Source organism: Mesoplodon bidens (genome assembly GCF_964165515.1).
Source record: "Mesoplodon bidens genome assembly, chromosome: 9".
Classification (NCBI taxonomy): domain Eukaryota; kingdom Metazoa; phylum Chordata; class Mammalia; order Artiodactyla; family Ziphiidae; genus Mesoplodon; species Mesoplodon bidens.
This window is the reverse complement of record NC_138166.1, coordinates 8,685,770-8,710,479: the sequence shown is the minus strand read 5'-3', so window position 1 is coordinate 8,710,479 and position 24,710 is coordinate 8,685,770. Positions and strand designations below refer to the sequence as shown.

Sequence of the window (24,710 nt, the reverse complement as noted above, 5' to 3'; positions counted from 1 at the left end):
AAAAAATATGGGACCTAATCTAACTTCCAAGGTTTTGCACAGCAAAGGAAACCATAAACAAAACGAAAAGACAACCTATGAAAGGGGAGAAAATAATTGCAAATGATGTGACCAACAAGGGATTAATTTCCAAAGTATACAAACAGCTCATACAACTCAACAACAACAACAAAAAACAAACAACCCAATCCAAAAATAGGCAGAAGAACTAAATAGACTTTTCTGTAAAAAATACATACAGATGGCCAACAGGCACATGAAAAGATCCTCAACATTGCTAATTATTAGAGAAATACAAATCAAAACTACAATGAGGTACCACCTCACACTGGTCAGAATGGCCATCATTAAAAAGTCTACAAATAAGAAATGCTGGAGAAGGTGTGGAAAAAGGGAACACTCCTACACTGTTGATGAGAATGTAAGTTGGTGCAGCCACTATGGAAAACAGTACGGAGGTTCCTCAAAAAACTAAAAATAAAGTTGCCATATGATCCAGCAATCCCACTCCTGGGCATATATCCAGACAAAACTATAAGTCAAAAAGATACATGCACCCCTATGTTCATAGCAGCACTATTCACAACAGCCAAGACATGGAAACAACCTAAATGTCCATCTACAGATGAATGGATAAAGAAGATGTGGTGTGTATAAACAAAGGAATACTACTTGGCCATAAAAAAGAATGAAATAATGCCATTTGCAGCAACATGGATGGACTTAGAGATTATCCTACTAAGTGAAGTAAGTCAGAGAAAGGCAAGCACCATATGATATCACTTATATGTGGAATCTAAAATAATGACACAAATGAATTTATCTACAAAACAGACTCACAGACATAGAGAACAGACCTGTGGTTGATGAGAGAGACAGGGTGGAGGAGGGATAGATTGGGAATTTGGGATTAGCAGATGCAAACTATTATATAGAGAATGGATAAACAACAAGATCCTACTGTATAGCACAGAGAACTATATTCAATATCCTGTGATAAACTATAGTGGAAAAGAATATTCAAAAAAAGAATGTATATATATGTATAACTGAACCACTTTACTGTACAGCAGAAATTAACACAACATTGTAAATCAACTATACTTCAATAAAAAATGAAATATATCCAAAATAAATAAATAAATGAGATATGGGAAAAGTGTAAAAAAATAAATAAATAAAAGCAACACACATATACATCCTAAACTGAACTCTGAAGTCTGTAATTATAATTTCCTCTCTGTTTGGTCCATCACTTTGCCAATAGTTTGGCCTTATTACAGTTTTTTCCTTCAAAGAAATGCAAATAAGATTCTTGGCTTTTAATCATGAGAAGCCTTAAGTGCCCTATCATCTATATTACTGAAGTAGGGTGGGCTCTGTTTGTTTCTGTATGTTGAAATACAGTTGGTCATGCAGTACCAAGAAATATATATGATTTTTATTGGGCTTTAAAAAAAAAAAAAGAGAGAGAATATGGGCCTGCCATAGGGAGAGAGACTTTGCTGCGGTTAGGCAAAACGATAACAAATTGGAATATGGAGGATTTCTTAATCAAAGACATCACACTCTCAGGAAATCATACTACACGTTACAGTACACCTCTGCATTTAATCGTGGCTCCTATTAACTTCCATTTGGCACTGAAGAGAAATAAAACCCCATATCTACACTTTAATACAGTCCCCTCAGTGACTAGAGGTTTTGCTCTGACATTCACCGTCACGTTTGAAGGGTTGGCATAGTATGACTCTGCAAGGTTATTCTTTCTAAACACAAAACCATGCCCAAGATTGTGACGACAACAACAAAATCCTCTAACCAAGTAAATATGTCACTTTCTGTATATACATGTCAAGCAGTATACCATGCAGGTCATCAATCCCAAGCGAGCAGAATGCCATGCACCACTTACCAGTCCTGGGGAGGAGGCCCGTTGCATCTTGGTATTGGAGTCACCAAGGAAAACACAATAGTCAAGCACTGGACAGAACAACACTTTACCTACGTAAAGAAGAAATAGAGAAAGATCAGCTTCAATAGTGGACATTGGTCCCCCGTGGCCAGCAGTCTCTCCTGACAGCCAGCTCAGGGTGACTGGCCTATGTTCACAACCGTCTTACCGCAGCGAAAGGAACATTGACCACCACCACCCCTGCCTTGTGGAGTCTGAAATACTGAAAACTGGGGGTGTGCCTGAGGGCCATTGACATACAGGCTTAAGCACAACAAAGGAGTTCTCAATGTGCCTGTAACAGGGAAAGATATTCCCACACAAGGTGATAAACCCAGCACAGGCTGTGTAGACTCTCTATCGCTTTGTAAGGAAGTGTTCTAGGCCCAAAGCCCACTCTTATGTAGCCAAGTGGGGGTGGAAAGACTGCATGCAGGAGACTGCCTGTTGGCACTTTTCCTTTATTTGTAGTTTTCTAGAAGTTTCATTTTTCTCTCCTCTGATTTAGAAGTGATTCTGCATCTCTCTCTTAATGACTCCCTTCCAGTGTTAAATACAATTGTGACAATAGAACTATACAGAGGAGAGCATTAGCTTCGAGTCAAACAGAGTCAGGTTTAAATCCTAGATCCATTGAACAGCTTCTGATGTTAGGCATTTCTAACCTTTGAACTGGGATTATTGCAAGGAATAAAAGTGATTACACATGTGAAGGTGTGTGGTACCAAAATTACGATACCAAGAAATAAATGTTGCTTTCCTTCCTGTATACATATAAACTTTTCCAAAGGCTCAAGAAAATTTTATAATCAGGATAAGACTTTGAATATGGCTGTTTCATTCCAAAGGAGAGGATGGCACCTTCAGGCCCTATTGACAATGCTCAGAAATGCCTCTTAGTATCCTCTCTGCATCATCTGAATGACTTCCACTGCCCATCAGCTGTTCTCCCTAGGTTCTGTTCCTTTCATGTCCAATCTATCCTCCATTTTGCTACTAAATTAATATATTTAAATGATACTTTCATGTGTCACCTGACCAAGACATTCAATGTTCTTTATTTTACATAATCATAGAACGAAAGAACTGAGAGGAATCATAAAGATCATATGGTCCAAGGAAGGCAAGTGCCAGTCCTATTCAGCTGGTGGTAGCTCCTTGTAGTGACCATGTTGCAAAGGATTCTGAGACTCAGCACTGTCTTATCAGCTCTGCAGTTGATTAGTGATGTCTGCATCAGGTATAGAAAGGTAGATGACAGTACATACACCATATATTTCCTAGTCTTAATCAAGTCATCTTCCTTTAGCTGATTCTTGTGATATATCTTCATAGTCTAAGTAATACACTAATAATGCTACTCATTGATTTTTCAGTTTTAGACCTGATTATTTTTACTTCTCACTATAAAAGATGAGGATTAAGCTTTCTTTATACCCCTGTTCAACACACAGATTTCTTGTCCCTCCACACAATAAATAGCCTCATGACATAATTTGAACAATTTTGAAATTTCCTATTTACATTATTATGAATACATAAAGGTTATTCACACCTGAGTCATATTAGATAATTACTTACAAAATTTTGTGTTCCCCCCAAATTTATAAACATTCTGGCTTTTTTATTTGTAGTTTTCTGTGTACTTATAATTAGTTCAATGCCAAACTGTCCTCTAATTGTATAAATTTTCTCTCAGCATGTTAAAACATATTTGGTAGTCTATTCATTTAACCTTTTGAAGAAATCACTTGAGACTTTTTGGTAACCTCCAGCCAAAGTCCAGTAGGAACATATCTGTGGTTGAATGAGTTGAGTTTATTACTCATTGCAGCAAGGGAAAACACTCAACAGGGGGAACAGTAGAGTATCTCAGTACAGGGTATTAGAAAGGTCTTACAGGATTTGGGCTTGTGTTATATGTTTTGGGGGATGGTTTAAGAAAATGGGACTCTGCCCTAGATTTGAATATTGTCAGAAAGTGAGGCTAATTCTATGATCGAGTATCTTAATAAATCTTAAGAGAGAAAGAGAAAAGACTAGATTAAAGTTAAAGCTGTAATTAGTAAGGAAGACTGTGAGATGGGAATACGTGATATTTTGTGGCTTGGAAAATGTTCATGTTTTTGTCTGTGACCAAAGACAAATACAGAGTGGTCTTGTTTTTTTCTATGATCATAGAATGGTCTTGTCTGATGGTGATTTTCTGTGAAATTGTTTGTGTTCAGTAGGAGAACACCAAGGCCCAGCTGTGAGTGCCAACTCCCAGATCTCAGAAGCTGCTTTTCCCTTCTCAGCCTTCTGATCTGTAACAAACTGGTCTCACTTCTCTACATGTACACTCCCCAGCTTAGGAGCCTTACTCCATCATCTTGGTGACTCCCTTTACCTCTCTCCTATGTTGGATCCCCTATTTCATGTGTCTCTTCTATTTCTCTTTTGGCTTATTCTCTTTTTGTGGGAGAAGCATGTCTTCCAGTAGCTTCCTAAGAAAGGTGAATGGAGAGTAGTTTTTTAAGACCTGTGTGACAGAAAGTGCATGCCAGAACACCTTTCATGTCGGAAAATATTTTATCCTCACTCTAGCTTCATAAATAATACTTTAAGTGGATAGGACATTTTAATTGGAAATTATTTTTCCTCATAATGAAGGCATTTATCAATTGTCTTTTATCGTCTAAAGTCACTACTAAGAAACTTGGTGTCAATTCTGATACTTGATCCTTTGTTTGAAACCAGTTTTTTTTTTTTTTTTCCCATGCTGGAAACCTGTAGGATTTTTTACTTGCCTCTAAAATTTTTAAATTTCACAATGAAGTTCCCACTTGTGGGGCTTCTACTTTTAGCCATCGTGCTGGACACTTAGTGGGCTCTCTGTATGTATACGGAAACTCATGTCTTTGAATTCTGAGACTTTGTCTTAAATAATTTCTCCAATTTGGTCCACTTTTGCTTTATTGTTCTCTTTCTGGGACCCCTATTACCAAGATGTTGGACCTTCTAAAAGAGTCTTTTAAAATTCTTGTCATTTTTTCCTCTTATTTTTCATTCTTTTGTTTTTTGGACTTGCTACAAGGGAGATTTCCTCAACTTTTTCTTCCAGTCATTCTATTTAATCCTAGATTCTGCTATCATATTTTAAATTTCCATGATCTCTTTTTCTCCTAATGTTATTTCTTATAGTATCTTTATTCTTCATATCTTCTCTTATCTCACTGAGAAAGTTGATAGTTTTTATTTTTTTCTTCTTTCTGCAAATTACATCTTTCTTCAGATTGCATCTTCCTAGTTTTTTCGTTTGTTTTTGTGTCCTTGTTTGTTCTTTTCTCTTTCTTACTAGAAACTTTTCTCAAATATTTGGTAATCCTTATCTATCTGCTTATATTTAAGAGTGGGATACTGTAAAGCTAACTGGATGCTGTTTCTGATAATGAGGTTTGCCACTATAGACTGATCTGACTGGACACGAATGTATCAGGAATGGCTCTTCACCAAAGAGGAAATTGTGGTAGAATGCTCACAAGCTGTTCATATTTTAATAAAGAAATGTTATTTATATTAGGATACTTATAGCTGTTAAGCTCATAAAGTAACACTCATATAATGTAGAACTAACAGAAATGAAAATATATTAAAATACTTTTCCTTCAGTGCTTTCAAGAAAAGTCTATGTTTTTGTCCTAGTTCAGTTTCAGGGAGAGAATAACTTCCTCTTTGAATTTATGACTTATAATTAGCCCAGCCATAGTCCTATGCTGGCTGGCAGTACTTGAAAATAGGAGTAGGTCAGGCCAGTCACTCCCAGCCTGAATGAACATTTCAAACTTGCATGCAATCCGAAAACAAAAAGATAAAAAAAGATAAGCATGAAGGGCTCAGGCTATTCTTCAAAATTTGTTTCCCCCTAGGGACAGTTGTTTGATTCTCTTAGGCCTTTGACTGTAGGGACTCTCCCAGAATTCTGAGCCAAAAACCTCATGAAAATTTCAAATATTTTAGAAAAACATCAGAGCCTTAAAGAAAGGTTCACTGATATAACATAATTGGGATGTTTACAACAGAATATGTCTAATTTCTTAACTTTATGAAAGGTACTGATGTTTATTCATATATTAAAAATGTCAGGAAGAACAGACACCAATCTATTAATGCTGCCTCCTGGTGAGTAACATCTGAAGTAGAGGTGGGGAGCAGAAGATGTTTAATTTCTTACTTTACTTACTGTTTTATTTATTTATTTTTGGTTACAATGAACACACATTAATCTTTTTTTTAAATATGAATTGCTACTCTATAAAAATCAAAACCAAGAACTAAAATAAATAAGCTTACAAAACCTGATATATGCAGTTTGGGGCTCAAAAACAATGGTAAATTACTTTACCTCAATATTAGAACATAATTAGAACTTTTATACTTGATCAGTTTTTTCCCTTTCCCATTAGTGGAAGCTTCAGTCTAACTCCAACCCATTTTCCAGATTACCTTAGAAAGATTTCCTTTCAAAAGATATATCAATTAGGTTTACAATTTGGCTGCAAGAAGTAACAAACTCAATTACAGTGGCTGAAGTAAACAGAGGGTTGTTTTATTCACATAATAAAAAATCCAGAGATAGGCACACACCAGATAGTTTCACATAATGAAAAGTCCAGGATCCTCTTAGCTTTTTCTTCTGTCATCTTTAACATGTATATTTTTTTTCTCCAAGGTCACAAAATGGCCATTCTGCCTTTGGGCATAAAATCACACAGAAGTGGGGAAGGGCAGAGAGCAAGATGCATATGGCAGATGACTTGGAGGACTCTGTCTTTTTAACAGGAAAACAGTCACTTTCCCAGGAGCCCTATCCAGGAGATTTCCACTTACATTTTATTGGCCTGTCCTGGCTCATCTCGTCACCCCCAACTGCAAAAGAGTCTGAAGATTTTTTCATACATTGCAGCTCTGAACAAACTTGGGGTTCTGTTAGTAAGGTCAAAGTGGAGGGTAGATATTGGCTAGGCAGCCAGCAGGCTCTGCTACCCATGATTTACCTTGTTACCTCTTCCACAAACCAAGCATACTTAATTCCTTCCTGAAACCAGAGGGGTGGGTTTGTGGAGAGTTGAGAAATGTGTCAGAGAAGCAGTTAGCCAGAGTTCAAAAATTAGTATCATTCATTGCAGTACTGTTTGTAATTCGAAACACTGGAAAAAACCTGAGTGTCTGAGACCTGAATCCAGGAAAATTTGTCAGGAGCCTTTACTTGACAGAGTAGTTGATGAGTGTGCTCTCATCATATCTTCTGTAGAAAGCTTATACACTTCTCTAGTCCCCATTAGTATACATGTATAGATTTGCCTACACTTGGGAGCAAATCATTTGGAGCAGCCCACTCCTGGACACCAGTGGCAGAGAAATAGACAGACACCAAGATGCTTGCTGGACTCCAATCTGTCCAGGAAGAATTAACTCTACTTTCCAGGAGGAGAAATCAAAGTCTTCCTCGCTGGCTTCTTAACTTTTCCATGAAATCTTTCCTGATTATTCAATTCTACGTTGAGCTCTCCATTTTCTGACCTGCTGTAGCAATTATTTGCTCATCAAAATCACAAGTTCTATATATTGTTACATGGATTTCACAAGACCATGTCTCATCTTCCTAAGTCCAGTGCGTGCTTCTCAGCAGCTAGCTCTCCATGCTAGGAGAGGCCATGGAAAGCAGGATGTCGTTGGGCATCTGTGGGTACAAAAGATGCTACTGACGACGCACAGGTTCGTGATTGTGGGGCATCCAAAGACACACTGCGGCTACTTTAAAAGAGTAGTGTAAACTTCAGAGGGATCCTGTTTAGTGACCTTTAAATCACTAAAGAGTATGATCTTCCCTTCCTGGGACAAATTTTAGTCAATATTCAATCCTGGTGCCTAGAAGTGTGTGCCGTCACAGTAGGAAATGAACCACATCAGATTGCTTTCGGTGTGAGGATCCAACTCTAAGTCTGCTCTGAGTCAAGTATGCACTCAGCACCCCAAGATAACCCTTCCTGTATCCTTGGATGGTACTCCTTCCCCATCAGTTGCTGCGTGTCCTCTTTCTCTCTGCTCTCTTCATCATAAAGAATCTGATAAGCTCATTCCTAATAAGACAGCAAAGACTGATAGAATAAGATGTTGCCCTGTCTTCAAAGTACTTCAACAGAGGACAAAAGCACAAGCCAGTACAACTGAAATACAATGGTGGAGTTTCAACAAAAAAGTTAAGAGGTTTTTCTTTTGTGTAAGAACTTTCCAGGTCCTCAAACTACTACATAAGAGTAGCCAACTATTCTGTTATTAATAGTTCCAACTATTCTGTTAATAGTTCCTAATTTGAAATCTATAGTGTTTCATAAATGAATTCAGATTTTATAAGTATAATAAACATCATTTGAATATGCGTGTTTCCAAGGTGCTGAGGCATGAGTTACAGAGGCAGTAAAATACAGTGTTAGGACCATGGGATCTACCTGCCTGGGTCTGCACATATGTCACTGAGGCAAGGTGCTTAAGTGTCTTTGTTCCTCATTCTCCTCATCTGTACAATTGGAGATAATATAACCTACCTCATGGGGTTATGTGAGGATTAAATAAGACCATACATATAAGCACTTAGAACTTTGCCTAACACATAGTCGTACTCTATAAATGTTAGCAACTGTTAGTAGTAAGAGCTTCTAATTTCCAAATGAATGAGAAATAGAATATTTGCAGCTGGTGAATTATAGATTTTTGACAAGTCTTCATATTTTTTTTTTTTTTTGCGGTACGCGGGCCTCTCACTGCTGTGGCCTCTCCCGTTGCGGAGCACAGGCTCCGGATGCGCAGGCTCAGCAGCCATGGCTCACGGGCCCAGCCACTCTGTGGCATATGGGATCCTCCCAGACCAGGGCACAAACCCGTATCCCCTGCATCGGCAGGCGGACTCTCAACCACTGCGCCACCAGGGAGGCCCCAAGTCTTCATATTTTAGTTTACCATGACTTTATAAAGAATATTCAGCATAATAGGCAATTCCTTTAAGAGTAAGAATCACAATTTCCCTACCATTTGCAAAAGGTCGTGACAGGGTTGACTACATGACACTGAAGATTTCTTTCAATAGGAATAAATACCTATTTTAAACTCTGATTTCCAGATTGAAGCTATCCCTAAAGATGATTCTACATTAATTGAGAGAAGGCGAGAGCTCCATAAGGAAGTTGAAGCGGCTAAGAGGAATTTGACCCAGCAGGTTAATATCAACTTTCACTTAAGCTTCTATCTAAGAGTGATTAAAGCAAACTTGTATTTTTAACACTGTTCCATGAAACCTCATTAATAGGAGAGTTATCAAAGAGAATATGATCCTACTTAATGTGGGTCTGTTTCTTTATCTCAAAGTCCACTCCAAACCCATATTAAAATTTGGGAAAAAAAAAAAGAATGTGTTTTAACCAGCAAAAATTATACAGATTCATGAGATTGTAAAGTAAAAAGCCTACTGGTTAAAAATGAACAATAAGTGTTTTATTTCAGTCACGTCTAATTTCAAATTTTGCTTATTCAAGCCACTGTCAAAGTGTTTTAAAACATGCTTTTAATAAATAAATAAATAAACAAATAAACCAAAAAAAAACATGCTTTTATTTCTCTTCAAAAAATTACTTGAAAATACAGTCTGAATAAGAAAAAGTTCTGCGTTAAACATGTTATCATGTTTGCACATTCTTTTATAAGATAAAGAAAATACTTGGTGCTAAGGCAGCAGAGTTACTTTTTGTGTTTTAACAAAATAAACTCTACATAGAAAATTTAAATAGTAGTCTGAGATACTGGCCTTAGTGTATTCTTTCAAATAAATGCATTATAATATTTGTGTTTTTTCAAAAGAAAATCCTATCAGAAGCTGAGTCTAAGTTAGTAGAACAGCAACTTGCTGAAGAAAACAAGCTTTTAAAGGAGCAAGAAAACATGCGAGAGCTGGTATTCAAACTTGTCCGTATGACTCAAATCAAAATTGATGAGAAAGAGCAAAAATCCAAGGATTTCCTGAAAGCTCAGGTAACTGCATTTTTGTAACCATCCACTAATTACCACAGGAGTCCAGGGTAGCCTCCTTTTAATACAATGTTCATCAGAAAACTATGAGTTTAAGTCTCCTTCAAGTTCAGTGACTATACAGCTTCCCTAAACAAAACTCAATCATGCACTGAAAAATATTCCAAGGATTCAACTGGCAACAGCTAACAATCTAGAGGGGAAAAGAACTAGGTCAATGACAACAAGCAGAGGATTTGAACAGATGACAATTTCAGTAAGAATAAGGTGGGTGCCTTCAGGGAACACGGCTGACAGGCACACAGGCGCAGGTGTCTGTGATTCACCACCATCTCATAGTCCATTGTGATTTGCCCAGAACAACTCAGAAGCCACAGCATTAGACCACTCTCCTTCCCAAGTTCATCAAGCCAGCATCATTTAAACCAATCCTAGGACAATTACCCTTAGTAACTGCTTCACCCCATGACTTTCCTAGGCTCCTGACAAAGTACGAGAGCTGACCCATTGCAACATCCCCAAACAAAGCCAACAAGGAAACCAATAGCAAAAACAACCCTCCTATCATGCTAGCTAAAACTCTAAAATTAGAATCATTTATTCCACATAAGGATTGTGTCCAGAAGTCCCCTGTTAAAAATGAATACGATATGACATGTTACTAAAATAGAATACCTGAATTTACCATGTGACCCAGATGTTGGCTGTTTCTGAGTGCAGCTTCGCCTAATTCTGAGCAAGCATTCACACAGGGTAGCATATCTTCTTGTTTTCCAGAAAGAACTCACATCAAAGCATTCGTGAGCCATGAGGTTAGGTACAGATGAGAGAGAAATGGGGTGAAGATCTACATCACACAACCCACAGCAAACTATTCAAATTGCCCTCTAACTGTTTATTTCCCACTCACCCACCCAAAACATTTGAGAGAGAGAAACTAAAAGAAGTTTAGGATGGCTGGAGCATGGGAAGATGGGGAAAAGGGTGTCAAATAGTGAGACCAGAGAGCAGGAAAGGTCAGGTGGGGAAGGTCACTTAATCCCTATTGAGCAGTTTGGACCCTGCTCCCAGAAGCTGAGGCAAAGCCCAGAAGAGTTCATGGGGTAGTTGCGTTTCAGTAAAGAAAGAAAAGGCAGTGGCCAGGGAGGAATGGGGGAAAGAAGGCTGCCTGAGGAAACAGGCTAGCGGAGGGGAGAAGGAACAGGAGCAAAACGAGGAGAGGAGAGGACACAGGGATACTTGTTACGAGGAACATGGATCTGTTTTATGAACTAGACAATTTTTTAATTAACCTCAAAAACTGATACATGTGTGGGCTTCCCTGGTGGCGCAGTGGTTGAGAGTCCGCCTGCCGATTCAGGGGACACGGGTTTGTGCCCCGGTTCGGGAAGATCCCACATGCCGCGGAGCGGCTGGGCCCGTGAGTGAGCCATGGCCGCTGAGCCTGCGCGTCCGGAGCCTGTGCTCCGCAACGGGAGGGGCCACAGCGTTGAGAGGCCCGCGTACCGCAAAAAAAAAAAAAAAAAAAAAAAAAAAAAGGGGAAAGAAAAGTCAGTGTTACCACTACCTCCAAGACGGAGTGGATGACACTACATTTTTTATCTCTTTAATTCTTCATACACGCAGTTACTTAAATAATATTAGTTTCTTCCTGACTCCCATTCTCACTGAGGACAACATAAAATTGCTACATGTCAATCTTGGCTCTGATACCTAGTTTCTTTTGAATAACCATACGGGTTTTGCTCTCGCGGTCCTTCAGGCCAGCAGAAACCATTTCCTCTGGTTCCTACTAGCAAAATACTGTACTTCTTTGAATACGTTTCTCACCCTAGATAAAGGACCCAGCATCTTTGTACCTGAAGAACGTTAACTAGCGCATTTAACATTTGGTATATATTGAGCACTTTGGAAATATACCTGCCGTCTTTTAAAATATTCACGTGTAATCTGTTTTTCGGCTCCCTATGGGGCTGGTCTCAGCATGGCGCTGCACTGTGTAGGAAAACACACCCACCGTACAAAAAAACGGAAAAGCGCTTTAAAAGCATGGCTTCAGTCTCTCAAAATATCACAGAGCCTTCAACTCGTAACATTTATCAAAACTGACTCCAAGTCCCCTTCTCTCATCTATCTTCCACAAATTCCTCACTCACCCAGCCCGGCTGTGCTGTCCACAACCATTCCTCTGCTCTTCAAAAGTTTCCCGAGGGGCTCTCCTGGTGGCGCAGTGGTTGCGAGTCGGCCTGCCGATTCAGGGAACACGGGTTCATGCCCCGGTCGGGGAAGATCCCACACGCCGCGGAGCGGCTAGGCCCGTGAGCCATGGCCGCTGAGCCTGCGCGTCCGGAGCTTGCGCGTCCTGAGCCTGCGCGTCCTAAGCCTGTGCTCCGCAGCGGAAGAGGCCACAACAGTGAGAGGCCCGCGTACCGCATAAAAAAAAAAAAAAAGGTTCCGGAACTTTTCCTCAAACCAACCTGGGCAGTCTCCTTTCTTTTCCTCCTCTCTCCATCTTTCTCTCCTTTAATTAACCTCTGTCCTAGCCAATGTGATTCAGTTCAGCTGGCCAGGCAATTTTCATCCCCTCCCCCTTTCCTCTTCCCCCCGATCTGCACGACCCAGCTGATGAAGATAGAATCGTCCTTAATGGACAGTAATGAGACGGGTTGAGGCTGGGAGTATCCGTATGCTGTTGGTGGTAGACTGTTTTTAAAATCTCACTATTAATTTCTATATTTCAGCAAAAATATACCAACATTGTTAGGGAGATCAGAGCAAAGGATCTTGAAATCCGGATACACAGGAAGAGAAAACGAGAAGTTCATCGGAGGTAAAAGAATTACATGAGAACTTATCTAGTTGGCTGGGGAAAAAAAACCCTATTTATTTCACAAATTTCAAAAACACTTGTATTTTCACAGACTCGGAGAGTTTGCTAAACTGTATGACACTATTCGAAATGAAAGAAACAAATCTATTAACTTACTTCACAAAGCTCACCAGAAAGTCAATGAAATAAAAGAAAGGCATAAAATGTCATTAAATGAACTGGAAATTTTAAGAAATAGTGCAGTTACTCAAGAAAGGTAAGTGTTATAATAACTACTGTCCTTTCAAAAGTTTCTCTTCCGAGTCATTAAGCGATAAAATACCCTGGGGGATGAGGAAATAGAAAAGTCTTTTACAAAACTAGAAAAGCCCTTGCTCACACACCCCGCTTTACAGCTGACAAGGTAAGCATCTGAGTGTGATTCCTTATGCTTCTGTTTGGGAGCCATATTTAAGTGGATGGAAAACTATACTCTGTAACTATGCTCACTTCATTTTCATTTACTCATTTACGAATAAAAGCACAAATTTGACAGTTTGCATTTAATGTTAGAAGACAATCAAATGTTTATAAACCAGCATCCCACGATTGTAGGTGTGAAGCATCTAATGAGCTTATGTGAGGCAGTATGGAGGAGTGGTTAAGAGAGGGGGCTTTCTAGACCCAAATCCCAGCCCTGCCACTTATTAGCTGTGTGATCTTGGGCAAGCTATGCTAGCTCTCTGGGCTCACTTTTTTTACCCCTAGAAATAGTCCTTTATATAGGACTTTTTGTTATTAAATGAATTAATCCAATGGTTGTTTTTTTAAACTTTATTATTTACCGTGTGCCAAGATCTGGTAGACTCTTTCACCTGTATTTAGTCCCTGACCCACAGAGTCTATACAACCTGAACTTTTTCTGGTGGCCACTACTGCCCAGTTTCCTTTTATAAAGATATTACAGAACGGGCTCTTGTGTGTGGGGTAGTGGAGGGGGTTGGGTGGGAGTAGAGGTGTGAGGGGATTGGTATGAAAAGGCAAATCTAACATCCTAATCAGTTTCTCATCCTACATGAAAGTAAAATATCATTTATAGAGGCCATGCATTCACTCAGCATTTATTGTGATGCTATATTGAGTCAGGCACTACCTTAGGTCCAGTGGACACTGTCAGATGTAACCGCCTCCGCCCTCAAGATAGCAGAGCCTCCTGGGGATGACAGAGCGGTAAATGAATCCCTTTAGTCTCTTGCTTTGATAAATCGGGGCAGCAGACACTTGGGGCGCAAAGGAAAGATGTCCTAATCCAGATAAGGGCAAATCAGAGACCTGGGAAATTACAGAAGTTCCTGAAGAGTATCATGTGATGAATATCGTTACTACTATTGTCATTTCAAAGGACACACTAAATCAAGAGCTACCTTGGTACTGCTTGTGTTTCAGAAGTCTTTATTGTTTTTAAAGAAACTAAAGGAAATTATAATCGTACCCATTTTCCCATTATTTTTAAAGAAAGCTAAAAAATTCTATGCTGAAGCATGCCAACAACATTACCATCAGAAAAAGCATGCAAAACGATGTGTGCAAAATGGTAGCAAAACTTCAGGAAATGAAAGAGAAGAAGGAAGCCCAGTTAAATAACACTGACAGACTTGCCAACGAGATCACAATGGTTGAAGAGGAGATGGTGCAGCTTCGCAAAAAATACGAAAAAGCCGTTCAGCATCGAAATGAAAGGTAAAAACCAGGAACCTGATGGGAGAGCAAAGCACCCAGAGATCCGATTTAGAAATGTTGCACATTTTTCTCTAGACTTGACAGGGGATAGTGAGGGACATTTGACACTCAGGTTTCATCAGCCTTTGCAGGGCGGGGAGGGGGCTGTGTGCTTTCCCTGAGAATAAGAAACTCTGTCCTTGTAAGAAAGACAGGCAAGAGTAGGGTTTGGCAAGTTGCTCGCTTAAGGATCGAAGTCCTTTACCAGGCTACCACTCAGGATCAGGATACCATCAAATTATTTCAGTATAATTGACATAAGTAAGTCTTTGGATCTTGTATTCACTTGGGGGACAGGTTTATTCATTAAGCCATTCACCCAGTTCATTTTCTCAGCAAGTAAGTAAGACCCTCAAGAGTAGCATTATTTCTCCCAGCTATAATAATATTATTAATTGATTACTATTGAACAGTTTTCCCAAGTTGCTTGTGTTTGAGAAATCTGGCATGTGAGATTGTAGAGCCCTGTAGTAATTACATCAGGTATTAGATTTTTTTTCATCAAACCTTGATTGTGTGCTGTTCTGTGTAAGGCTGTGTTCTGTGTTAAGTGCTGGGCCCTGAAAGTACAAAAAGGTGGTAAAGCATCACACCTGGCTTCTGTTGTCAAGAGAACAAAGAAGCTCATGAGATGAGCCAGTGAATGGCCAATGAAACAAAATACAGAGCTAAGATTAGCCAAATACACCCCTGTGCACACATGTTTTGAGGGAGGAGAGAGAAAGAGATAGAAGCAATTAAAGATGCACTCGGGGATAATGGATAGGCACGGTGTGGGGGAAGAGCTTCAGGGTGTGACCAACACCACTTTTTCAAAGGGCTGGCAGGTGTTCTCTCTGGGGAAATAAAAAAAAGTCCTCTTATTTGGCTCCTGGCACAAACCAAAGCATTTAGGCAGTGTGCTCCCAGGCCCTGGTCAGTTCTGGGGCTGGAGTTAGAAAATTCTTACTTTGTTTCTTCTCATAGTCTCCTCACAAGGAGGGGTATTTCCTCTGGCATGATTACAAAGGGCTGTAATCATGGGGATTTGCCTGTTTATGGGGAAATGTACATCAGAAATATTTAACTTTAAAATAGCCTAATGGTCCTGGCAAGTTAGATAGAACCGAATAGCTGCCAGAAACGCATTCCCTGGCCCCCTGCCTGGGTACTTCTGGCCAGCCCTCGGCTGGCAGGTCTGGCCCCTGAAAAGGGTCTGCAGAAAATCAGACTCTGGGATCATGCTGTTCATGCGTGGGGAGTGACATTCTTTTCCACCCCAGGAGGACCATTGGGACTTGCAGAGATACTGTGGCCGGCCAACAATATGGTCAGCTCAGAGTCCAGATTCTACACAACCCTCTCTCTCCCATGCCCAGAAAAATTCAAAATGTGGAGTTTAACTAGAAAGCCAACCGTGAATATCTATTGTCTTCTGGAATCATGCAGTGTTGATGTGTATTTTGCACCCAAATCCAGAGAGAACCACAGTGACTAGTAGAACAGTGGCCTCAACATCCTCTTAGCCTCTGCCTCTCAATTTGACCATAGTGGTGTTCAGCTGATAGAGCGGGAAGAGGAAGTGTGCATTTTTTATGAAAAAATAAATATCCAAGAGAAGATGAAGCTAAATGGAGAAATTGAAATACATGTCCTGGAAGAAAAGATCCGATTCCTGAAACTGAAGATTGCGGAGAAGCAAAGACAGATTCACGTGACCCGGAAATTGCTGCCACTCAAGAGGGCTCTGGATGCTGATTTAGCAGTGCTCCAGATTCAGGTGGGAAAAGTGTTGATGACACACTTCCTGGGAACATTTGCTGCTTTTTTCTTTTTTTTTCTCCTTTATTGCTCTGTAGGTCATATAAGTTCTTACATTTAAATCAAGCCATGCTACTCCTGGTACCTACAAGAACTCTTGAGTTAAATGTCCTGTTTAAAAATGCCTTTGAACACTGCTCCAGGGTAGAATCTGTGCTTCAGGCATCTGAGCTACAGATTGTCTTTTTTTCCCCCCATGAAGCACTTTCTGCCTTTCTTGGAATTTAGACCTTCCCAAATCTCAGCTCTAACTCAGCTGCTTCAGAGCTCAAAACTTCAGTAAGCCAGGCTTTCACTACGGCCAGCATAATTGTTTTTTATTTGGTTTGTTTTTATTTTTATTCATAATTATGTTTTTGATGCTTGCTGGAAAGATCCTGCAGACCATCTAGCTCTCTTATTTTTCATTCTCTTTGATATTCTAGAACCAAGATTGTTGTTTCTTATTAATGGGTAATTGCATATAATTAGACTCCTCATTAACCCCTGTAGTTTCCCTGTAATTTAATAACTTGGCCTCTGACATGGCCTTTTTTAAAGTGGAATAAAGTCATAAAATTTAAATATAAAATAGCAATAAATAAAACCATAATATAAAGCCATTTTCTTCACATGTAATAATTATACTTTTTTCTTAATGAAAACAGAAGAAAAAATTAAACTAAACAATTCGTGGCCTAAACTTTTTTCCATTGACTCAATGTAGCAGAAATACATTTTAACCTATAACATGTTTTCTAAAATGTCAGGTTTAGGGACTTCCCTGGTGGTCCAGCTGTTAAGACTCCACCTTTCAATGCAGGGGTGTGGGTTCGATCCCTGGTCCGGGAACTAAGATCCCACGTGCCACGGGGTGCAGCCAAAAAATTTTTAAATAACAATAAAATGTCAGGTTTGCTTTCATATTTTTTTCTGATTATAAAATTAAGATATACTCTGTTAATGAAGTTTTGAAAAAAATACAAAAAATTTTAAAGAAAAAAATTCTATCCCCAACATATAATCACTATTAAAATTATCAAAAATCTGGACGAAATCCTTCTGGTCGTTTTCTAGGTTTACAAGTAGATGGTTTTCATTAGCTCATGCTATAGACACAGTTTTGGGTCATTTTTTTTTTAATTTAATCATGTCATGGGATTCACAGGACTTTATGGAACTGAATGATGGTTCTACTTTCATATTTTATGGCATTTCAACGTGTAATATGCTATACAGATGATAGGATCTTTCATTTTGCACAAATATGGTAAGGTTTTGATTCCAGTGTTTGTTTCTTTAGCCATATGTTCTCCCATTCACTTCTTCAATAAGTGTAGCCCTGAATTAGATGGATTGGCTGGAACATCCTCCAGGCCTCCCCCAGGTCTCCCACAAAGCCTCCCCAGGATTCCTGCAGCTCTGACTCCTGCTTCCAATTAGTGGTTCCTTTGGGGGATCCGCTCATCATCTTGACACACAGTGCCTGGGCCACTTCTGTGCCACTTCAGTGCAGACTCGGGACTGGTTCCAACTTCCGCCTACACCTGCACAAGACCATTCATGCCAGGCCTGTGTCTGTGAACTGACTTTATTGAAGAATTGGGGCACCAGTGTGAGGGGGTACATTAAAGAAATGCAAAGAACTTCAAATTAAGTATCAGACAAGTATGCCTTCCCACGCCACCACTGGGAACAGTCCCCCAGGTGTACTACCCCATGCAACCCCCTAGCCTGGTTCCATTTCACTGGCTTGTCTTTCCATCTTTCACCCCCCATCTCCCCTCCACAGCCTTACCGTCCAGATTGTGCCCCAGGCACCCCACGTTTGTCTCACTCCGTTTTACAGAATCATTCAGCTCTCTCCAGGTCTTTCCCAGAACACACTTTCAAGGCCATCTTCGCCCATGCTACATGATCAACATGCCCAGCAGAACAAAAGGACTTTAAATCCAGTAAGATCCACAACAGAAAAAATTCACTCTGTACTATGGAAGCATTTTACTTGTGTTAACTGCAAATTAATACTTCTATTCAATAGATTAAAATAGATAAACTTAGTTCTTCTTAAAAAAAAAAAAAAATATATATATATATATGTATACTTAGCATTTATTATTATAAAACCAGTAATCCGGTATAAAATATGAATTCAGTTTACCCAAGAGGAAAATACTATGCATTCAATGATAGTACACCCTGCCTGGTGTGAGCATTTATCATTCTGACTGCATATGAATTGAAGCATAGGGACTATGTGTTATCATCAGCTCCCTGTTCTACCAGAGTTAGTTCCAAGCTTAAGAACAGTGGAATAGGAAGTTTTGCATTAGTCTTCAGACTGCACCTAAGTATTTAATTGCATACTCAGCACTAATCACATGGCCCCTTTGAAGGATACGGTGTGAAATTTCAAGCTTCAAGCAGAAGCTGCTTTCGTTCCTTGCCTGTACTGCCAGATCTCTCTCATATCCTGTTGTTATAGCTACAGTGTTTTGTGTTTTTGTTTCAATCTTCCCCTTTTTTGTGTCGTTTTCAGAATTCTCTTAAGGTTTGCTTTTTTTTGGTTGCTTGAAAGTTTTTAATCGTCCAAGGATGATCATAAGGACATATGATAATCCAAGGATTATCATAAATCACATTTTCCTGCACTATTTTACTTGTAATGATAGCCTGTTTTTAGGGCTCCTGGAAGTCATGTGAACTGTTTTCCTGACACAAGAGCACTATTTTGTATCGAAAAAGGATACAGTTTTTCCTCAAAGGCCCATGGGGAAATAAGATCAATCAAGGCACCACTTTGATCAGCAAGCACCATATATTTTTTCTTATCTAATGTCCTAATGAACAAAAGGAGACATTAAATGTTGTTAATAACAAATACAACAAAGACACATACATGGATACTTTAACTCCCTATTAAGGGCAATTAAGTGGGAGAGACAGGAAGAAAAAAAATATTCATGTCACCATTTGAAATTCTTTTTGTCGGGAGGAGGAGAATAAGTTTAAAATTTTAAAGTACTCTAAATATATTACCTCGTTTAATGGATCAATCCCATGAGTTTGGGACTTATTTTCCCACTTGATAGTTGAGGAGAAACTAAGGTTTAGAGAAGATAAATGATTTGCCTGCAATTATACAGATTTTCAGTAGAAAAGCTAAAAGTGATGACTTGGTTTTCACTGTGTTCTACATCTCTCCCTATAAAACAGCTAAGTGTGGCTGCCACTCCTGCTTGAGAATTTCTGTATTTCTTCATCCACCTCCAAAGTCTCACTGAGTCAACAAATATAGTTGAATATATAAAACATTACATTGGCTGTTTACCAAAAAAGATACAAATAGTTCAGGCTATTCCTCACAGACTGTACACTGTGTTGACCTAGTAATTGAGAATTTTACTTTTCTTTGGGAAGCCATTAAGCCTACTGCCAGCAAAGGGTTTTAAACGGGAGTCTAGTATGTTGTGTGCCCTGTATGCTGTGCTGTCTGCCTTGGCCCCTGTAACAACATGCAATAAAGAGGTCAAGTTTGTATAGTCGGAGCTCTGCAACCACACAGCATCCCGGGAGTATAACACAAAACGGGAAGCAATAAAAGGACTGGTTGTAAAGTCAGCTTTTTTTTGATGACCCAGAAGTCACTGCCTTGCTTTGCAGAGTCACTTAACAGGCATCTTCCTCACTGTACCACACATGAGTAGAAACATTGCTTAACCACAAGTCCCAGCTGATGGGGTGTTAAGAATTCCCTTCCACCTTTGCCTGGAAAGACCCTAAAGACCTTGGGCTATGTGACTTTAAGATTGACTGAGCAAAGTTACTGTTTCTTTCTTGTTTAATAGTTTTCACAGTGTACAGACAGAATAAAAGACCTGGAGAAACGGTTTATAAATCCTGAGGGTGAGAACAGAACACGCTTCCTTCCAGGGAAAGATATGACCAAAGAAGAAATGATGAAAAAAATGGATGCGGTAAATGTCCTTTCTTAAAATAGCATCTATTAGCCCCTGTTGATCAGTGTCACAGATATCTGTGGTACAGTTTCATGTTATGAGGATTCATCCCTCATTATTCTAGTCACTGATATAGTCCTTTCATTGCAATCTAGTAACGAAACCTAAGCTTGACTTTAGATGCTTGCCAACAAAGTTAAAACCTGAGTGCTTTCAAAATGCCTATCTCTGTCTCACAGCCCAAAGGAGCAATTTTGGCATCTTGAATGGATTAATTTGTCTTCCTGATGGGAGCCTAGCAGAGGAATGGCAACGTGGAAGCTAGAAGGAGCTGAGAGGGCCATTCTTTGCCATGGGGAGGAAGAAGTGCCACAGCTCTCGGGGGCGGGGGGTCGGGGGGTGAGGGGAAGTCTTGACTTCGTCCAGTTCATTTAGTCATTAATGTTCATTAATGAAGTCCCCCCTTCATTAAGAGGGGAAAACAGTGCTCTAGTTAGGAAAGATCTTGACTTGCATGACTTGTTTTTCCTATTGAAATTCTTTTCGACCGTAGCTCGAACTACAGCTGGCCAGGAAGGAGGAGAAGTTGCTGGAGAAGGATTTCATCTATGAACAGGTCTCCCGGCTCACGGACAGGCTCTGCAGCAAAATGCAGGCCTGCAAGCAGGACACACTGCTCTTAGCCAAGAAGGTCTGCCCAGCCCCCACCCCCTCTCTTCTGCCTTTCCTCCTCTATCACCTTCCATTTTCCACAGACTGCTTCATTTACTGGCGGAAGCCCCGGAGAGATTAGGCTTTAAGAATAGATAAAGACAAAGAACTGAAATTTAAAATGTAAAGATGACTCTTAGAGAATTGTCCAAGGTTAAGTTTCAGTCTTGTTCCCTGAATGAATTCTCGTTATAGTGGGAAATCCTAAACCTTTCAATGACAGTATACAAGTTTCACTTAACAGGGCACCTACTCAAATATGACAGTCGTTATCTCCGTATTTCATGTGCCATGTTAAGTCCTTTCTAGGTCCTTGTGAAGGGAGGGCCTCATTTATCCAGCGGTCTGCATGGGAGCTGCCTGAATCCAGAAGTAGCCAGAAGCCAGCAATGGAAGGGGACCATTAAAGAGAACAGCAGTCACACAACTCCCTGGGGTGAAGCCCCCACCCAAGCCTCACTAGTGAGGAAAGGCCAGTAACGTGGGGCTTCCTAATTCCATAAGCTTAAAGTACCAGGGCTTCTGATCCAAAGCTACAGGGTCAGGCAGGGACTGCTAGAAGCTATAGCAAGAGGAGCAGCCAGCAGGAGGGAGGCTGGTGATTCGGACGCAGCAGGACTTTGCACCATCAGGCATCAGAGGGTCTGCTGCCTGCTTGGCCCCCCGGCCCCTTGCAGCATCCCTCTGTGACAGTCCAGGGTTTTTAGTCAGTCAGCAACAGTCACTGGAGCTGCTGAGTGCAAAAGGGAAAGGGACACACTGTCCACACCATGTAGTGTGAGGGAGACAGTTCAGAAGACGCCATGAACAATGGTGTCACCCACTGTGGGCTCCTGGGGGCAGTGACTGTCCCTTATTCTTAGTTTCCCCAATGCCTCGCATGTGCTAAACTCTAGAAAAACGTTTGTTGAATAAGTTAACAGTCCTGTTTTAGAAACAGTTCTGGCACACGAAACTACTGCAAGTCTCAAGGCTTCTTGGCCATTTTGATTTGGCTTTACACTTCCACTAATAGACTGATGAGGCCAACAGCACTTGTGCAAATCTCAATTTACCTCATAAAATAAGAAATGTTAAGACTTCTTTAGGCTCATGAACGTTGCCTGAATTAGCATGTCCGAAGTTTCTTTAAATGTTGCCTTCCTTTATTTTGCAAAATGAATTTCCCTTTCTTTGGGGGAAGTTGGTTTTTGCTGAGGCCTGCTTGTCAAAGCTGATGGCAGAGTCCCTCCAGGAGTCAACCGTTAAGCCAGAGAAACACAAATGGGAGCTGCCGAGACCGTCCACATGACCAGGAAGTTTCCAGCATTACTGAGTCCTGTCCTCGTGATTTATCTCCCTTTCCGTTCCCCACTTTCCATGCTCTCTACCTGGCTTTCTTCCTCCTCCATTTAAAATAATCTCCTCAGAGTAGGCAGAGCTGGAAGACAGAAAGACATTCAGATCCCAGATCTGTGACTTACCAACACTACCAAGTGACGTTGAGAAAGATACATAAATGGTCTTAAAACTCAGTTTCCTGATCTGTGAAACGGGTGTGATATCAGCTAAAGTGGTGGCAAGCATCCCATAGTCAAGCAGAAGTGGCCTGGCCCTTGTGGGTGTTCAACAAGGCTGCACATCTCATCTGTCATCTCTCTTAGAGAGCTTATGGCTCCTCTTACAAGTTTCCCAAATGAACAGAAAATGGGGAAGTCTCAGCAAAGACTCAGAGAACCCAGAATAATACCATCCTTTTTTTTTTTTTTGATTTATGGAGAAGGGAGGTTTGTTAGTTACACACACACTCAAGTGTGCAATGACTAATTAATAAAATTTAAAAGAGAGATGATGACTCATCATTGAAGCTCTGAATGCCTGTCATTTTTATTCAAATTATGCTTCCTGAAAACTAATGCAGTATAGAAGTTATAGAAATTTATATTCCCTATTCCCTTAAAGAGACAAAGTTTTCACATAATAATTGGTCACTATATTTTCAGAGGCATGTAAATCACCAGCAGCAACGTTTCTATAAGCAAATGTACCCACAGACCAGTATATACTCTATTAAGAGAAGAAAGTATTTTGAGGTAGGGTGTAGTTTTTGGATGCTCATATTCATGTCTCAATTTACCTTGGTTCAAAGGAACGAACAATTAAAAGAGACTAAGAATTTATTCATTCCTTCATTCAACAAACATTCAATTTTAATTTTGCCTCCTATATTCTAAGCAGTGGGAACCTCATGAATAAAACAAACAGTCCTTGTCCCCACGAAGAGTACGTTCTTGTAGGATGATAGGCTATAACCAAATAACCAAATACATTTATGTTATAATGTCAGTAGTGAAAGGATATGAAGAAGTAATAAGGCAGGGTAATGTGACACTGAGGGTTGGCGGGTAGCGGGAGTCACCTCTTCCTGCCTCACCAGCCTTCGGCCACACTGAAAGGCCGTGCTGTGGGCCAGAAAGCTTACAGGAACCACCAATTCCAATTTTACTTCTTTTCTGTCTTTTAAAATCAATTTTCCCACCTAGTCTTATCTTTTAATTCTTTGATAATAGATAGCTTATATGAAAGGGTAAGCACACACAAACACACACACACACACACAACTAGGAACATTTCATTTCAAATTACTGGCCAGACTGTCCAGTTCAGCTCATGCTTGCTTATAACCTCATAATGATGCATCCTGGGAATTATGATCAATAATACAAACACACTGAAGTGCGATAGTTTCCATTAAAAATCATCACGGATGCTGACTATCTTATTTAAGCAAGTGTATTAATAACTAATACAATACTGTTCTACCATATTTTCCCCCCTGCATAAGTGGCAAACTAATAACATGGCAAATTTAGGCCAGAACTTAGACATCAAGAATACCCTTTCCCTTGTCCTTATCACCTCTTAAAAATAGACACTAAACTATTCCCCTCAATACTACCCACCTGGAAATCCAGTAACTAGATGAACAGATCTCTTTCTTCTCCCTCCTCCTTGTCCTATGTCACAGCCAGGGTGTTGGGCTGAATCTCTGAGGTCTCCTCCAGTTCTTATTCTCTGTGAATTCCCACTTAAACTTTGCTTCCTTCAGGCAAGAATGCCCACCATCAGAGACAGCCCGAAGCCTGCCATTTTCTTCACGTCTTCATGGAATGTATACATAGGCTAAGCCTTGGGCTTTTTAATTCTAGATGAATGGCTACCAGAAAAAGATCAAAGATGCGACTGAAAAAATGATGGCTCTTGTTGCTGAGCTGTCCATGAAACAAGCTATGACCACTGAACTCCAAAAGGAAGTCAAGGAGAAAGAAGACTTCATCCTCACTTGCAATTCCAGGATGGAAAAGGGTCTGCCCCTCAATAAAGAGATTGAGAGAGAATGGCTGAAAGTACTTCGAGATGAAGAAATGTATGCCTTGGCCATCGCTGAAAAGTCTCGGGTAAGCTATGGCTTCTACGTTGCATTTGTAAAATGTGCTGGGAAGGGCTGCTTCAGGGGTTGTCAGTCCTCCCAAAATATATGAAAGGGTTCTACTCTACCACACACATAGGCCCAGCAAGTCATTAGAAATAAGTTTTGCTTTTTTAAGATATTATGTAGGCAAGCAAAGTACAACAGTCCAAAGGGTCAGAATATTCCCTGGAGAACACTGGGCGGGAA

General features: G+C 40.1%; 1 protein-coding gene and 1 long non-coding RNA gene across 3 annotated transcripts in view; one reads left to right on the top strand and one right to left on the bottom strand.

The window, feature by feature from the left end:
• Positions 1–24,710, top strand: part of CCDC146 (coiled-coil domain containing 146) — a gene marked incomplete at its 5' end in the record, with an annotated part of 113,893 nt that overhangs the window by 87,766 nt on the left and 1,417 nt on the right. Inside the window, 9 exons of the mRNA XM_081244969.1 lie at positions 9,114–9,209; positions 9,848–10,018; positions 12,757–12,845; positions 12,937–13,101; positions 14,340–14,564; positions 16,134–16,362; positions 20,231–20,359; positions 20,895–21,032; positions 24,241–24,489. Of these exons, the coding sequence (XP_081101095.1) occupies positions 9,114–9,209; positions 9,848–10,018; positions 12,757–12,845; positions 12,937–13,101; positions 14,340–14,564; positions 16,134–16,362; positions 20,231–20,359; positions 20,895–21,032; positions 24,241–24,489 (1,491 nt within the window). The remainder of the gene's footprint in view (positions 1–9,113; positions 9,210–9,847; positions 10,019–12,756; positions 12,846–12,936; positions 13,102–14,339; positions 14,565–16,133; positions 16,363–20,230; positions 20,360–20,894; positions 21,033–24,240; positions 24,490–24,710) is intronic.
• Positions 1–24,710, bottom strand: part of LOC308623085 — a 34,075-nt gene that overhangs the window by 8,406 nt on the left and 959 nt on the right. Inside the window, exons 2-3 of one of the 2 annotated variants that reach the window (XR_014016735.1) lie at positions 23,995–24,399; positions 1,916–2,004 (exon numbers count right to left, since the gene is read on the bottom strand). This is a non-coding gene — a long non-coding RNA (uncharacterized lncRNA). Of the gene's footprint in view, positions 1–1,915; positions 2,005–22,173; positions 22,473–23,994; positions 24,400–24,710 lie in introns of those variants that run through there. The other variant, XR_014016736.1, reaches the window with a different exon arrangement.